The 17,152-nt window shown below is 30.5% G+C and overlaps 1 protein-coding gene across 1 annotated transcript; it reads left to right on the top strand.

The window, feature by feature from the left end:
* Positions 1 to 1,084: 1,084 nt before the first annotated feature.
* Positions 1,085 to 6,952, top strand: LOC114755536 (FAD synthetase 1, chloroplastic-like). Its single transcript, XM_028944433.1, has 5 exons — positions 1,085 to 1,434; positions 3,060 to 3,112; positions 4,119 to 4,254; positions 5,287 to 5,462; positions 6,323 to 6,952. Exons 1-5 carry the CDS (start codon positions 1,172 to 1,174, stop codon positions 6,832 to 6,834), a joined length of 1,140 nt encoding a protein of 379 aa, XP_028800266.1. The 5' UTR covers positions 1,085 to 1,171; the 3' UTR covers positions 6,835 to 6,952.
* The last annotated feature ends 10,200 nt before the right edge of the window (positions 6,953 to 17,152 follow it).

Genomic DNA, 17,152 nt, shown 5'->3' with positions numbered 1-17,152 from the left:
ATAATATACTATTTATTGTCCTAAATATAAAAACTAATTCGAGATTTAATTTAATTTTAAATATAAGACTATAATACATTTTGTTTTTTTTATATTTATTCATTTTTTTGGCAAAATAGTCTGATAGTAATTGTACATATTAAAGGGGCTTTATTCTAATGCTTATGATTAATAAGAGTATTTTAAGAAAGACAATACGTATATATCACAAATAACTAACTTAACTAATTTTCTTAATATTTGTAAATTAATTATTTAACATTTATATTAAAGAGTAAGGGTAGTATTGTTGATTGTTGAAAATTAATTATGTTTAAATAATAAAAAATGATGAAGGAGGTATTGTTGAAAGAAGTCAGGAGAAGGGGGCAAAAGAGGGATAGATTGGAGAACTTGTCATTGGCTAAATCTTCACTATGATTTTTGTATCGCAAAAAAAAAAAAAAACCTTATTACTTTTCCTAAATGTGTAATAAGAATATAAAATCCCAAGATTTTATCAAATTACCAAATGGTATTTTTTGGATTTTAAATGTGATTATTAGGTCTCAAACACTCACTGCACTTTAGTCTCCCAAACTCATTTGACATTCAAATGTAATATTCCTCTGATCCTATTTATAGAATAGAGAGAGAAAATTTTTTATCCTATTTATAAGTTATTTTATTAAATTTTTACTATGAATGTATTATATTATCCTTTATTTATCATAATGTAGATAGTTACTTTTTTTTAAAAGTGTATATATTAAATAGGGGTAAAGTTGGAAAGTTACTATATTTTAATGAAGAGTTAATGCAGTTTAAGATTTTTTTTTGCCTGTGTAAAATATATTAGAAGTGTTTTATAAATAAGACAAGAGGAGTAAGTGTTATTTTTAGATCACTTGAATGGATGACTGTCAAGTGCCAACAAAAGTTAGTTTAATTTCCAATAATTTGGTCTTTGATAGTTTAAAATCTGTTATTAATACGCCTAACGAGAAACGAACGCAAGCCTTGGCCTTGGACCTTGGTGAATGGACGGCTATGGTTGCGTCTGAGATTTAACAGCCAGAGGCTATTTCACTTTATTCAAACGACGAGTCGACAACATTTGAAGTTTTTACGGGGAAGCTAAGCACTAGGAAATAGGGAAGTCAGAGGTTCTGGGTGAAGCAGGGGGCCTCCAATGTTGCTGAGTGGTGGCTCTCGCATTTCGCATCATCTCCGAGAATGCGACCTCCATTTCCACTTAAGCTGCAGATTTCGTTTCTACAGTTCCCAAATTGTTCTGCTTTCCTTTCCATCGCCTCTGAATGCTTCTTGGCCATGTATTGAAAAGCAAACCAGAATGTCTTCTTCTTCTTCTTCTTCGTCGTCGTCGTCATCGTGCTATGCCGGCATCCCGTCTGAGTCTCCTCGAGAAATTCCACCCTTTTTTTACTCTTTCAGGTTCTTTGTTCCTTACTATCAATTTTTTTGGGTTATATTATTCTGTAAAGTTTGTTTGTCGGTACCCCAAAAAAAAAAAAAGGGGCAGGTATTGATTTTTTTTCCTTAATTTTTTGAAATTTGGTATGAACCTGGTTTATGTGAATAAGTTCCCAAGCAACTATGAATTAATCGATGAAAACACAGATTCAACAACTCTCGAGTGACTTGTGCTACTTCCTTATTCTTGACTGTTTATAACCGCATTCACTCTTTCGTGATCCGTGTCTAAATAACCCTCTAGGTAATTTACTTGTAAACTAACTAACCTATTGATTATCTCCTGCGTATTCTATGATACCGAAATAAAAAAAGAAATCCTTGTATCAGTTACTTCCTTCCGAAATATTCGTTGGTCTCGAAGATTAGAGATGAAGAATTCTGATATAGCTGCCGCAGAGACTTTCATGTAGCATCCTCGAGAACAGAATACCTCTAATCAATAAAAATTTGTGAGGGGCTTGTTACTTAGTTTTCACTTAACATTAACCGAATGTAACTCATGAGTAGCCATTGATCCAGCCCCAACTTCGCTGATCATCAATCTCTGGTTGCCCACGTCTTTTTTTTTTTTTTGGGGGGGGGGGGGGAGGGCAGAGAAATAAGCTTCGTTAGATATGAAGGGAGTTACAAGAGAGGAGTGTGGAACAACCTTCTAAGAAACCCAGAAAAAGATGGGAAATTTTGGGGGGCGTCCGGAAAGGGGGGGGGGGGGGGGGGCGCGGTTGGGACGAAGGAAAAAAAAAAACTTTAGAAGATATAGAAGCCCTTTAATCCTTTCTCATATCATTCATAGAGATTGGAAAAAAACACTGCAGTGAAGCATGAGATACAAGTTCATCCCTTTACTATACTAATGAATTTAGGGTTCCCAAAGCATGATTACAATTTTTAGCATTCCTTCCCAATCAAATGCACCTAATCATGGCAAAGACTGTTTACCCATGGTCAGGTGTGTACCTTTCAGAACACCATTAACAAAAGTCCTCCCTTCTCTTTTTGTTCATTTATTGCCTGAGATGGGTGTTTCCTAATAGGCTGATTAATTCCTTGTGTGGGTGGTGCTTAGTGAAAGAGGATGAAAATTCAGAGAGAAAAGTATTGGAATGAATCTCAGAATGCATATGCAGCAGAGGGTTTGAACTTTTCTTTGTACTAAAAGTGTCATCTTGTATCAAATTCGCCTCATGATCAGCGCACTCTTTTCTGACCAGGGAAAAGTTACGTTGTCGCAAATAATCAGGAAGAAATACTCTTGGGCTTCAATAATGTCTAGTACAGTTAAAAATTTCAATTATTCACCTGCTATCTATCTTCAAGGGAGACTGTTCTTATATCCAGTAGTTTAGACCTCAGAGCCCTCATATTGCCTGTGTGAATTCGGGAGAGTTATTTGTTTTAAGCTTTTGCATATGTGACTGCTCATCTGTAAGGTTTAAATTGTTGGCCATGAGCTATCTGATTGCTGATCAAGTAATCAATTTACGTGTTCACTGATTTTTTCCATTTTAATTTGTATTGCATGTTATCCTTCCTTTTTTTTCACCTTTTTAATCAAGATTCTGATTCCTTTTGTTTCTGCAAAGCCAACAAGAAGATGATCAGGAAATTATCTCCGATGGATTATCACCAATAGCAGGTTTTTAGCCACTTTCACCGTATTCCTCTTTTGCCATTTCTCCCACACATGTGCATCCTTACAACTAACTCATTTATTTTCTGAACCCCCCCCCCCAATATTTTCTGGACAGTAGAACATGCTGTTCCTTGAAAATTATGTTTTATGATGCTCTTCGATTGGTTTTTTGGGGTTGGGCTCACAGTAATCTTTTCTTACAAGGAAGCATTCCTTTGGACTTTTGTATCGTTTAGTTTAGTATCTGTTCTGTTGCATCTTTTAAATCTTTAGCATTTTCAATTACTGGCCGCTTTGGCTGCATAAGTGATGGTTCTGTTAAACCTTTGTATTCTAAGCTTAAGCAAATATATGCATACTGTGATGCCTATTCACTTTTTACAACAACAGGCTTTATTTCACCATATGGAGTCGACCATATAGGTGGACTTGTTACGACAAGCCTGTTCGTTTGTTAGCCAAGACAAAATTGACATAGCCTTGTTTTTTAATTTCCATTTTTATTTTACTTATGGGATTTTAATTCATAAATTAAAAGAAGAGATGTGACGGTGGATTCATGAACTTAGTATTGATTGTTATGGATTGCGCTTATTGATTTGCTTGAACATTCTCTGTACTTTTAATGTTGTCCAAAGGACCTGGATCTATTAAAATGGCCCTTGTAGTTGGGTCCTCAGCTTTTACCTTTTTTCCTTTCATTTCTCTCTAGAACTAAAAGTTTTGTGTTAGTTAATTACTTAATTACATAAAACTTATAATTCTTGTGACTATTTTGTTCAGATAAAGTCCTTTGGCCCATTATAGTTGTCAATTAAGTGAGTATTTTTGCCTATACGAGATTTGGGGTGGCTACATTACTCTTTTGAGAATAGCTGGAATACGAATACAGTTATATTAAAATTTTGTTGCCCTCCTCCGCCTCCTGACTATATGTCTATATACTACATGTCGTATATAATGCACTATCTCAACAAGATATTTATGAACCTAGCATGATCATTTCCAGGAGGAGTTGTAGCATTGGGAAAGTTTGATGCCTTGCACATTGGTCATCGGGAGCTTGCCATTCAAGCGTCAAGGGCTGGGCCTCCATTTCTTTTATCACTTTCTGGAATGGCTGAAGTACTTGGCTGGGAACAAAGGTTTGATCCAGTGCAACATTCTGCCAATTCAGTTGAAGGGTTTCTTTTACCAGATTATATAACTTGCAAAATAAGATCGTTTCTTCCAGTTGCACAATCTTAATCTTTCAATTTGTAGACATAACTTTGCAATTGAGAACAAGAAAAATTTTCCACATGGACCAGATTAAATATCTTGTTAGCCATTGCTCTGTGTCTGTTAGGAAATGGACCAATGTTTTCATGTTACCTGGCTAAGACTTCCTCTAGCCCATAATATAAGACGTTGATTAGAAGAAAATTGCGATCCAAAATATAAGATGTCAGCATAATTAGTGTATTTTTTCCACTTTCGTCCCTATTAAACATAGGAGAGAGAGGAAAGAGAGATGAGAGATAATAAAAGGGTAACAGTAAAGGCAACTTTATCATTTTTTAGGATAAGATAGGAAAACTTTATCATTTTAGGACAAATATAATGACTAAGCTTCCATTTCTTGGTATGTGAGAAAAATTAACCAACTTCTTATATCATGGACCAGAGGGAGTACTAGCTTTCCAAAATCTGCTCTTGTATGTGGACCATCAAAAACATAATTTCTTGAGAATGTTCTTAATTAGTACTTCTGTGTTTTTAATGATTAGCGGTAGGGAAAAAATATAAGGAACTACCCTCAACTTGGAGTCATCTGCATGGCTTTCCCTTTACCTTGAAATCTTGATAATGAGCTCCTTTGAACTTTCATTTGTATGCGCATATCACCATTCTGTAATAACTCTGTTGAGTCACTCCTGGCATAATAGAACCATGTGGCACCTGGCATGGGAACATTATATGTTTGTTTTCGGGTGGTTATATATGAAAGATATATAATTTGAGTAATCATATGTTTTGAGTTTTGATGAATATCATTTGGGCATAATTTTTTTAGCGATTAAAGTCCTTTCTAAAGAGCTGTTTCCTTTATTCTCATTGTTTATGGTAGTATTTCATGTTTCATAGACATAAATAAGAGACAATGTAGACCATCTTCTTTATTCCTTCCTAAACAGGGCTCCTATAGTTGCCAAATGTGACCGAAAGCGAGTGCTTTCTTCTTGGGCTCCTTATTGCTGTAAAACGGTCCCAAAAGAGTTCCAAGTTGAGTTTTCAAAAGTGAGACATCTCAGCCCTCGTGAATTTGTTGAGAAGTTATCAAGAGAGCTTAGAGTGCGTGGAGTTGTTGCTGGTAAATTACATGCCCACTATGTTTTATTTAATTAACGTAACACCTTTCTCTTCTGCATTTGACGTGGTTACATGCATATTATTTCCTGTACTATGGGGAAAGTCCGCTACTCCAGTAAGCGGTAATTGCATTTGCTGATAGAGTGTGGTTCTAATATGGATCTGTTGATGCCCCAAAAAGAAGGATGTGTTATTCCTTATTTCAATTTCTGGTTCTTTCAAGATTGAAAGAAAGACTTCGATATGATATCTGTAATTTGGAGGGTGCAGTACTTTCTCCAATGTTCAATTAACATATTTTAAATATAAAGAAAGTTTTATTAGCTGGAGAGTGAGTTGCTGGAGAGTAGGATAATACAATACCTTCCCACAAGTCATTTAATGTTGTAGGGGCACTGCAAAAAATTTAGCATTCCTTTCTAAGCAAATAAACCAATTCGTGACAACAACAACCCTGCCATCTTTATTTCTTTGTGAATCTAATAAATCAGTAAGTCCAATTTCCTAGACAATCTGAATGGGACAAAAAGTTCCAATCTCCTCATTCCGAAGTGTTGTAGCCATACTGCAATGCAAGAACAACTGCTGTTTCAGAATTACTCCTATACACAAAGAAGTTGCTAGGGGCAGCGCCTTTGTGGCCATGGAATTTGCGGTACATTAGTATAAGGTTTCTCTGTTGGGAGAAGCAATGAGGAATTCAAAGTAGGACTTGCATTAACATAATCTATCCTAATATTGATGTTGATTGCACACTTCAAATTTAAATGAGGCTAAAGCTTTGCGGTAAAGAGCAGTTTTTGCGGTGTTGTAATGCATATCTATATGAAACTGAGACACCTGTAATGGAGCTTGTGGCAGGTGAGAACTACCGATTTGGGTATAAAGCTGCTGGGGATGCATCAGATTTGGTAAAGCTGTGTGATGAATATGGTATGGAAGCTTACATAATAAAGTCTGTTATGGACAAGTATCAGAACTCCGCAACTTTAAATACCAGCAACCCAAAAGAGAGAGGACAGGTTTCATCTACTCGTGTTCGGCAGGCTCTTGCTGTAGGAGACATGAGGTATGTCTCAGAGCTTCTAGGTCGACCGCACCGTATCGTATTGATGGCCACTGACTCAGAACGATTTAGTGTTGGCGATTACAAGGTATCTGCTTCTAAATCCTGCTTAATGAATCTTGCACCAAAGGAAGGTTTATATGAGAAATGTTATCTTATCCTTGATCAAGAGAATGTAGTGCAGTGTAGAGTAGTCATTGATACCAATTTTGTCCATGTAGAAATGGGTGGCTTAGGCCTGAGTGACAATTTCAGGACTCAACATTTTCAGTTCTTGCAAATTGAATTTGCTGGTTCCAGCTCTTGATTCAGTTAAAAATTTTAGCCTGTATGCTCAGATATGTCATATTTATATCATACTCCCAAAATTCTTGGGATTCAAATGCCTTGTCATGAGGCTGATCAAAGTTGTGGCTTAGTCTTCACTCAGTTCCTTTCACTCTGCATCTATTTGGCATACTCAAATGACGTTTGCTTAGTCAAGCATCAAGTGTGGTTTAACGCCGAAAGGCTTGAAGCGCTCTGAAGATTATATATAATATATATATATATATATTTATTTATATAGAGGCAGCGTCAATCATAAATTCATTGTACTCTGGAGACCACCAAGAAAACAAGGAAGGGAAAAAAACCAAGTAGCTCTAAAATACTCTGTTTGTAGTGAGAATGGGCCAGATTTGATCCTGGGCTTCAATTCTGCTTGCTCATTGGAGGGGAAAAGAGGAAAAATGAAAAAGCTTTACACATTGATCTTCTGTTTTTTCCTTTCATTTTGGTGTAAAATTTCCCGGTGATTGTAGGGTGCAAAATCTTGATGAAATTTTGCATAATTCCCATGAATTTTATATTATGTATAGATAACCAGAGTTCAAAATAATTATGCATAGTCGAATACTATTATTAAAATTTGAATACAAACACAGTCCAAAGTCAAAAATAGGCCTCCAAACAATTTTTTTAAAATAGAAACTGTATATCTATTAATCACAAAAAAGTAAAGTCAAGGTTACAAGTAAAAGATGGGAGCTTCTTTCATCATCATCTATCTCTCGTTAAGAAAGATGGGATGTGATTAAAAAAAAAGCAATAATTCCTTTCTATTTTGTATGATAACTTGACAAGGTGATCGACCATAGAATTGTTTTCTCGATGAGTGTAGTAGACCGGTACCTGCCAATCCTTGCCATGCACTCTGAATCACACTTAAAATGCCTAGTTAGATACTCAAGTGATCAGAGCTTATAAGCTATAGCCATGTTGTCTATTTTAAATTTCGTACATATACATGGGATCTACTTTTGATTTTGACTGAAGCTTATTATTTAATATAAATCATATCTAAATTTTGATACAAAAATAATCGTGTGAATATTGAAGTAATCAATTTTATTATTGTTTCAGTTACATTTTAAAACTCATGCATATTGTTCCGGAGTATCTTAACGTGCGTCTTTAAAATTCAAATCCAAATAATTAAAAAAATTAAAAAAAAGGAGGATGATAATGATTGAATCAAGAGATAAAACCCAATTAAAATATGTCGTTTAGCCTCATATTTTCTTAAATGAAAAAATTTTGGTGAACTCCTTGAATAAAATTCATAAGTCAATTTCAGATAAACTTAAATTGCCAAATTAGTGTTACTTTGATTATAAGAAGAATCCACAGAAACCACCCAAAAAAAAAGTGGAATAACATGAAAACAAGAACCGACGTGGTTTTGCCACGCATTCCCATCTCAAATACTCTTCCCGTCCTAAATATAGGACTCTTTTTATAATACAAATTATATTACAAAAAGAATCTTATATTTAGGACCGAAAAAATATCTTGGTATCGTTAAAGACTCGGATTTGTAGAGAAGATCCCATGTTTCAGGACAAAAAAGAATGATATTCAAAGAAAAGAATCGTAAAAATCATTATTATTTAGAAAGACCCGGAAATTTAAATTAAAATAGAACTTATAAATCGGCTATCGGCAACTCTTAACCGGTCAACTGTTTAAAAAATATTTAAAATATTAATACTTTAATATTTAAAACTTGACTGGGAAAAAAAAAAAGGATATTTAAAAGCCTCTTTCACATATTTACAAGACACCCTCTCATATATGTATGAGTTCATTTACACAATCTTTGTGTTGGTTTTTCAAATGTTACAAATTGACTCACAAGTCAACTTAAATTTACATATCATTCTCTTAAATTTACAAGTGTACCTGAGTATTTTTTTCAAGTCATAAATTTTGAAATTTTGGGCCACATTTAGTCTTGCAGTATAGTTTCGTACTCTTTTAATCCTCTTATATTAAATGCTAATACTATTTCCCTTTTTAATATAAGCTCTCATTTGATTTTTATTTTGATCCTAAATATAAGACCCCAATATATTTTGTCTCTCATATTTAGGCAATTTTTTCCAAGATAGTCCTTCTAATAATTGTAGTTTTAGCTAACACACTTGACTGGTAAGGATATTTTAGGAAAAACAACACCTATTTATTACAAATAATTAACTTAATTCTTTTTTTTAATCTTCTCAAATTAGTCAACTAGCTCTTATAATTAGGATCAGAGATAGTATATGATTAAGATGTTAAATTCTCTCTCAAAAAAAAAAAAGAGAGGAAAATTTACTATGGAGTATTTAAGGAAGGAATGCAATTTCTGAAAAACTTTTATAATAATTGAATAACAAGTATCAGCATATAAAATAACACTTATTTTTTTATGCTTTTGTGACGATTATATACACACACACATTTTTTATGAGATTTTCCGAAAAGGATGGAGAATAAATAAGTGAAGGGGCAGTTATTTTCAACCACACAATAATGAAGAAAAATTCATTATCACTTTGTCTCGTGCCAGTATTTAATTGGCATTTATTATTGTTGTTACTATTATTCCGTATTCCTTTGGGTCACAAAGGTGGATGATTGGGCACGGCTATCAATCTTCGAGCATGAATCTAGGCTCTTGTCATTATCAATGAGATTTGTACCCTGCAATTAGATTATTTTAGTGCTTCATTTATGATAGCAGCCTGCTTTGGATTGAACAATCAATTATACACCTCAATATATTAGTTTTTGTTTCAAAATAAGTACTGGCGTTTTTTTCAATTGGAGGGCATTTTATTTAAAATATTATTGAGTATTAAATATGAATATTTCTATAAAAGATCCAAATATTGATTCATCAAGTGAAAAAAATTAACTCTTTTTAATGGATTCAACTCTTGTCGATGTTGGTAACTCACGTGCATCTCTTCTTATTGCTAAAATCCACCTATTTTTGGCTCCAATCTTGATTTAGCCATCAATTCTTTAAAGAAGCTTCTGATAATAAATTATTATAAATTCATTTTATAAATCATAATTTAATAAAATTTTGTTTCCATAAATTAACGGTATATTAGAGAGAGTAATTGTATATTAGTTCATATTGCATATTCAAAAAGATAATTGCATATTAGCAAAGACCATTTACAAATTATGAAAGCCAATTGCATCTTGATAAAGTTAATTGCAATTAACTCTCATAATGAGCAAGTAGTGTCCACAAATATGTGATTACTTTCCCAAAGATGCAACATGGCTAATGTAAAACTACCTTGTCAAATATACAATATGAATCACCTTCCTAAAGATACAATTAACTTTCATAACGTGAAAACGGCCTCTTGAACTATACAATTACTTTTCCTAAATCAATATGCAATTAGCTTTCCCAAAATATAATCAGCTTCCATAATATGCACGTAGTCTTTCTAAATACGCAATATGAACCAATTGAATTTTCATAATGTGCAACTAGTCTCTTCGAATGTGCAGTATGAATCAATATGCAAACACCTTTTTCAATATGCAATTAGCTTTCATAATAATATAAAGTGAAATTCCGGAATATGTAATTACCTTTTGTAAGAGTAATTTGGCCTTTCTCTTATCACATTTATTTACACTAAAGGACCTCACACATTTCCATAATGTTAGGTCTCATTTTCTAAATAAATTTTTAATTGGGATTTATGACAATTTTTCCTTTAGATTGAGTGCTAAAAATCAAGCTAGGAAAGTAGCTTGAGGGTTAACAGTCTTCTTGTGATTGAATTGGAATAAACTTTACCATGATGAAAATAATATAATGTGATTGAAATGTATAGATATTTTTTTTATGATCTTACAAAGAGTAATATTTAAATAAAACATTCACTGATATACAAATTCAAAATGACATCGTTCAAGAGAAGAAGAAAGCTCTAATATAATCGATATGGTCAAAACTCTTGACTAAATCGATTAAGAAAATGGTTTTACCTGTTTAATGGACCAACCAGTTAACCCGGATAAGGTTGAGGACTATTCATGGCGTGAAAGCAACTTTTCTGTTTTTGGGAATATATTTTCCATTGGCATCCTGTGTTGTTGTATTAACAGCAGGTAGTTACTAAACATGGAAAACGACATGAATTAATGAGACAATGAAAAGAAATTGATTTAATAAAAAACTTGAGAGGAAAAAAAAAAAAATCTGTCGGCAATAGTGACCTGACATGATTCATTGATTCTGAAGTTGAATTAAAAAAAAAAATGCGTGAGAGTCACACCATTTTAATTTTTAAATTTGAATTTATCCTAAAGTTTGGGATAATGTTAAAATTGATGGGGTCAAGTGCTTTTCACCTTTGTCCTGAGTTTTGTCTCTACCTTTATTTTGTAATTATCTTTCAATGATTTCTTATATCGAGCAGTCGTGAGTGGAATATTATTACTGAAAATTTAAATAAATTAAATTTATTTAGACAGTATTTTGTTGGCCATAAAAAAAAGGATTTCTGAAGTTTAGATTATGCTATTTTTTTTTCTAAAATATGAAAATTAAAATCAGTCAAATTAAATTGAGGATCCACTCAATGAAGGTAATCAAATGTAATTTATTAGCGAATAATATATGCAGTAGTTGGGGGGAAACTTGACGTTTTCAAACTTCTACCTCCTCCATTTCTTCTTATTTTCATTTTTTATTTAAGTTTTAACGTATGGATTAAGGAATAATAATCAATGTATGTCGAAATTCTTTGAACTTTTCTAATACATTCTCGATTCAGTTATCTCAGTACTAAATGTTTCTAAGCGCTTATGGAAAGCTACATGAGAGTTGTACATAAATATATAAAACCTAGTATTTTTCTATAAATATAATTTATAAGAAGATAAATGTAAATATTGTGGCTTATTTTTAAAAATTTGAGGATTGCTTCAAATTCACACGTAGTTAATGTCGAAATTTTTTTTTTCTTAACGATCTAATATTTTGTGTATATATATATCAGTGGTTTGATATGAACATTGTCATTTGTCCAAGTCTAAATAAAAAGTTTATTTTATAATTAACATGATTTTTATTGGCAAAGTTCAAGCACACAACAATTTTAAAAGGGAGAAAGACCTTGAAGGACTAACGAAATATGAGAATTTTAAAAGGATCCATCAAATGGCTTACTTCTTAGGAAATATCTATGGACTATTATGAAATTAAGCTTTCTATTTTTTTTTTTGAAATAACCTAATTACTCTTAGTAAAATTAGTTGATAACTAATTGTTACCTGTTAAGGTAATTTTATTATAAAATTTAATTTCAAACTACTCCCTCTGCTCATTATTATGAGAAATCACTAGCTAATTCATACACACTAATAAAAAAAGTCAAAAATATTAAAATTGTCTTAAAATTTAAGTTATTTTCAATATTATTCTCATTAACTACACTAGATTCAAACGTCATATTAATTTCTATTCTCTTACTACTGTTATTAAATATGGGCATATGTGAAGAAAAACATTTAGTGCTCATTGAAAACCATCAAATATTCTTATAAGAAGAACCCAAAAAAAAAAAAATCTTCTGAAAGGACTCCTATAATAAAAATAAGAGGGAGCAGTTGATAAAAAACTTTACAGTAGTAAATTCTGAATTGAAATTTACAGATTTGGGAGGTTTTTTTTTTTTTTAAAAAAAAAACATTCCTTAAAAGCTGATAACTACCAACCGTTGGTTAAGGTATGATATGCTCAGGTATGACTTTTGGTAGTTCCGTAGGTGATTCATGAAAGGAATTGGTTTCTTAATGTCCATCATTTTTTCTCTTCACCTCAATTGTGCAATGATGGATTTGCATTATTATTGATGAGTGATTCTTGTCGTTTTTAATTCCCCAAAAGCTTTCTAAATACATATTATTATAATTCTTGAACAACATATTTTGCCAGCATCACAAATAAACTTGAAAATATCCACTTTTAGGTTTTAGTGTGATGCGGTCAAAAAGGGCAGGTTGAGGTTTCTTATAATACAAGGAAAAATCTAAAACAAAATTACACTATTTTCTTTTAAAAAAAAACCAAGTCATTTTATATAAATTTTACTTTTATTTTCGTGATATATAACATCCATGTTAAATGACAAAAATTAATTGTAAATTAATTTTATTTTTTGAAATTATTTTTTCCTTTTTCCACGAAATGAGTTCAATTAAAAAAAAATAAAAGTTAAAAAATGAACAAACGTGTCAGAGAAATTTAAATAAAAATATAAAAAAATTAAATTATACCTTTCCTATGTTCTCTTAAATACAAAAATACAGATGAAGCATTTTCAACAAAGAGCCTAATGATATTTATTCTTTTCTTTTCGTTCATGAACTTAATCACCTGAATATTCTTTTCTTTTTTCTTCTTCTTCTTTTGAATGGAATCATGGGTCATGACATGTGATTATTATTATTTTTTTTTGCCAAAATTAAATGTATCAGGTTCTCTTGTTCTAATTTTCTTGAGCAAAAATTATTAGATTGAGGGAGATAATAAGATACTTTTTAAATAATCTTTCATAATTTGAATATTTAAAATAAAAAAATTACAATAGAAGAGAAATTTATATTTAAATTTATAAATTCAATAATACTTGAATTTGTATACCAAATAAAATATAGACGCAGAGATGCAAATAACAAATATACGTCTGTCCACTAACCATTTCACTTTTTTCAGACCAACAAAAATTTACCACATAATCTGAATGATATATTATTGAATGAAAATAAATATTAGTATGTATAAAAGTAAAAGATTTGAGTAATCTAAGTATTATTTTGAAACACCAATATGAACTACTTTGGATTACCTTTTTAAAAAAAACAAAAAAAAATTGTAATACCTACCTCACTATCTTTCTCCAATAAAATCAAAATTATAATTAATATTATCATCAATCAATATCTATATTATCATAAGGTAGAGCTAGTATCAATATGAATCTTTAGGCCATTATAAATATTATATGATTAATTTATTATGAATTGTTTGATTCTCAACCTCTAAAGTCTTTAACTTCTTCAAAATGGAATTCACTTTTGAGATAACGACAGTAAGGATTTCAAAATATCAATTTAGTGATAGTCAAGTCTAAGAAAAATTTCTTTTTGACTGCAACTTCTGTATATATGTAACCATCTGAATTTATCTTTACAATTATTTTGAGCAAAACTAACTGTATGCCATATGCAAATATTTTCTCTAGCCTTTTAAAACTTTACATTAAATTTTCTTAAGCGTTTATATTTATGCAAATGACTCCCATACTATTAGTTTTATTCATTTTTTATTTGTAAATGGTTTAAAATTTAAAATTTGTGTATGCATATAACTAAAATTTTGTAGGATTATGTGCATACAAAAATAAAATTTAAGGAGTGTAAAATTGATATATAATTTGGCATTATTCGCGTCGATTAAAAGTTCAAGAATTTTACTAAATTTTAAATACTAAAAAATTATTTGTATATATTTTTAAGTTTAATAAATTTTTGTATTATTTAGCCAATTACTTCATAAGACAACAGTGGTTACATCAAATTGACCAAAAAGAAATATTCTACAACTTGCTTACAACTTTTAGTTGGACGTAACATATTTTAGACTACGCCAAGAGAGCATATTATGGAATATTTTTTGGCCAAAAGATTTTTAGAAGATTGTGGAATTAGCACATCTATTAAATAATGCATCTTCAATTTAAAGCTACCTTATCAAGATTTAAAGCATTAGATCCTTCACTATACTGTATAAATATCATGCCCCTTAACTTTTAATCTGCATGAAAGAAATACATTGAACATGTAGAATCAATCATTAGTGCAAGATAACATTTTTTTATAATGGGTTTTTTTTTTTATACCAATTGTAGTGGGAATAATGTAGAAAGTGTAATTAGTACTATTTTTATAAATAAGATGTAAGATTATTAACTTTTTTACAACGGTTGCTGATGGAATAAAATTCAATTTGGAGGAAGGGTTCAAATTTTGAGGTTTGCCTTTTCTTCATGCTATAAATATATTTTAGAAAAAGAATTTATTGTTAGAGTGCAATTTTCATGCATCTTTAATTAATTACTTTCTTAAAAATTAAATTTAAATATAAAATATTGAAGTTGAAGTCAAATGATTCTTGTTTAATACTCCTCCGGTTCTTAATATAAGGCCTAATGAATTAATGTTGATCTTACATATAAGATCTATTTCACATATTTATCATTTTTTTTCAAATTAATTAATCTCATTGACATTCTCTTAATAATAATCAAATAAAAGAGAAAATGAGTGAAATAAGAAAGATGAAAGATGATTATGGTGTTTTAGAAAGAATATATCATATTAATTAATTTAATTAACATCTTTAATCTACTCAAATTAGTTAATTAAGTTTTACATTAAAAATTAATGGAGTAATATGTTCAAGTTATAAGATCTCATCAGTTAAGGTACGGGATTAATTGAAGAATAAAGTTGTTCATTATTACTATTTCTCATGCCAGTTCTTTTTTTTTTTTTACCAGATTTCTCATGCCAGTTGAGGACATAGAAAAAGAGTAGAGTGCCATATATGCCCCACCTAATACGCAAGCTCGACTATATATATATAGAGAGAGAGAGAGAGAGAGAGAGAGAGAGAGTTGCTTAGGATATATGGATCCCACCAACCATATCATCAACAGGGGGTCACGTGAAAAAAAAAAAATCAGAGTTAATTTTGTAACTTCAAAGAAGTAGGTCAAGCGGATTACTCCTGTTTACCCTGACAGCACTCTCTATCCTTACTGTAAGTTTTAATAAATAACTAAATTATATATGACAAAAAATAAGTTAAAATTAGTTAAAAATAATAAATATATTTTTATTTTTAAATATGCTCTTATAATAAATGAGAGAAATGATGAATAAAAAAATGTATGGGAAAATGTGATAAGAGAGTTTGGCAAGGGAGGAAAAATAAATAATTCAAGGCAAAATTAAAAAGCAAATTCATTAAAACCCAAATTGAAGTATACGATGGACCATAATCTCTTGGATCTTAAATAAAATTCTAAATATAAGGCCTTTCTTGATTTATTTTCTGAATTTACCCTTTTAAACTATTTATATTAATCACACATGTTAAATGAGAATTTCTATCAATATAGACAACTTTCACAACAGATGATTGATGAAAGTATTTTTTTAAAAAATCAATACATATTTTATACAAATAATTACTTTAATTATTAAATTAATTATTTAATTCTTATATTTATGACCACATATATATAGTTCATATGGCTGGGAGGGGGGGGGGGACAAAATAATATTACCCTATTATTTAACTTCTATTAATCCCTTTCAGTGAGTTAGTTGAGATATGGGATTCATATGAGTTATGGGCGTGACTTTTCCTTTTGGGGGGACGATAAGTGATGCTTTTTATTAGAATATTTGTCTATTAAATTACATTTTGTGACAAATAGTGATTCATTTTTTTTACCAAAACAAATAGTGGTTTGATCAAGTGGAAAAAACTCAGTTGCCTTTAGATAAAGGTAAGATTGAGGGCTCGAATCTTATGTACAGCAAAATATTATAATGGGAGTTGCTCTAATTCAGTAATTTGGAGACTGATCATGCTTAAATTTGATTTAATAATATGAAATATTGTATAATTTGTAATGCAATATCGTGTATCAATCCAAAGTATTGAAAATTGATATCGAAAATAATATAATTTAATTAAAATATGCAAAAAATATTTATATATAATCATAAAAAGAGTAATATTTAAATAAAAATATTAATTAATATACATTCGATAAACTTCAAAAAAATCCAACAAAATAGAGTTACTAAAGCATAAATCTAACAGATTAGTATTTCTTTTTTAGGTTAAGATACAAATTTGTTTAAGAAGTTTTTACTCAAAAATATTGAGTACCTAAAAGGTTTTTTAGGAGCAAATTTGTTTTAAAAGTTTAAAATCGTAATAATATTATCCCCTATCATTAAAAAAAACTTGTGTGGACCATTAAAATATTGATATTACTGACCATTAACATTTTTAATAGTAAGGGGTAATAGGCAAACTAACTCCTAAAAAAACTTTCAGGTATCCAACGCTTTTGAATAAAAACTTTTGGGACATATTTGCACCTTAATCATTCTTTTCTTTTACTCAAAATGATGTTTTTTTAAGCTCCATAAGAAGGGGAAAATCATAAAATTTAACCTAATGGATCAATCCCAAACTC

The sequence above is a fragment of the Neltuma alba genome, unplaced genomic scaffold, assembly GCF_004799145.2.
Source record: "Neltuma alba isolate B1F8T4 unplaced genomic scaffold, ASM479914v2 tig00010294_pilon, whole genome shotgun sequence".
NCBI lineage: Eukaryota > Viridiplantae > Streptophyta > Magnoliopsida > Fabales > Fabaceae > Neltuma > Neltuma alba.
This window is presented reverse-complemented; position numbering and strand designations above follow the sequence as displayed.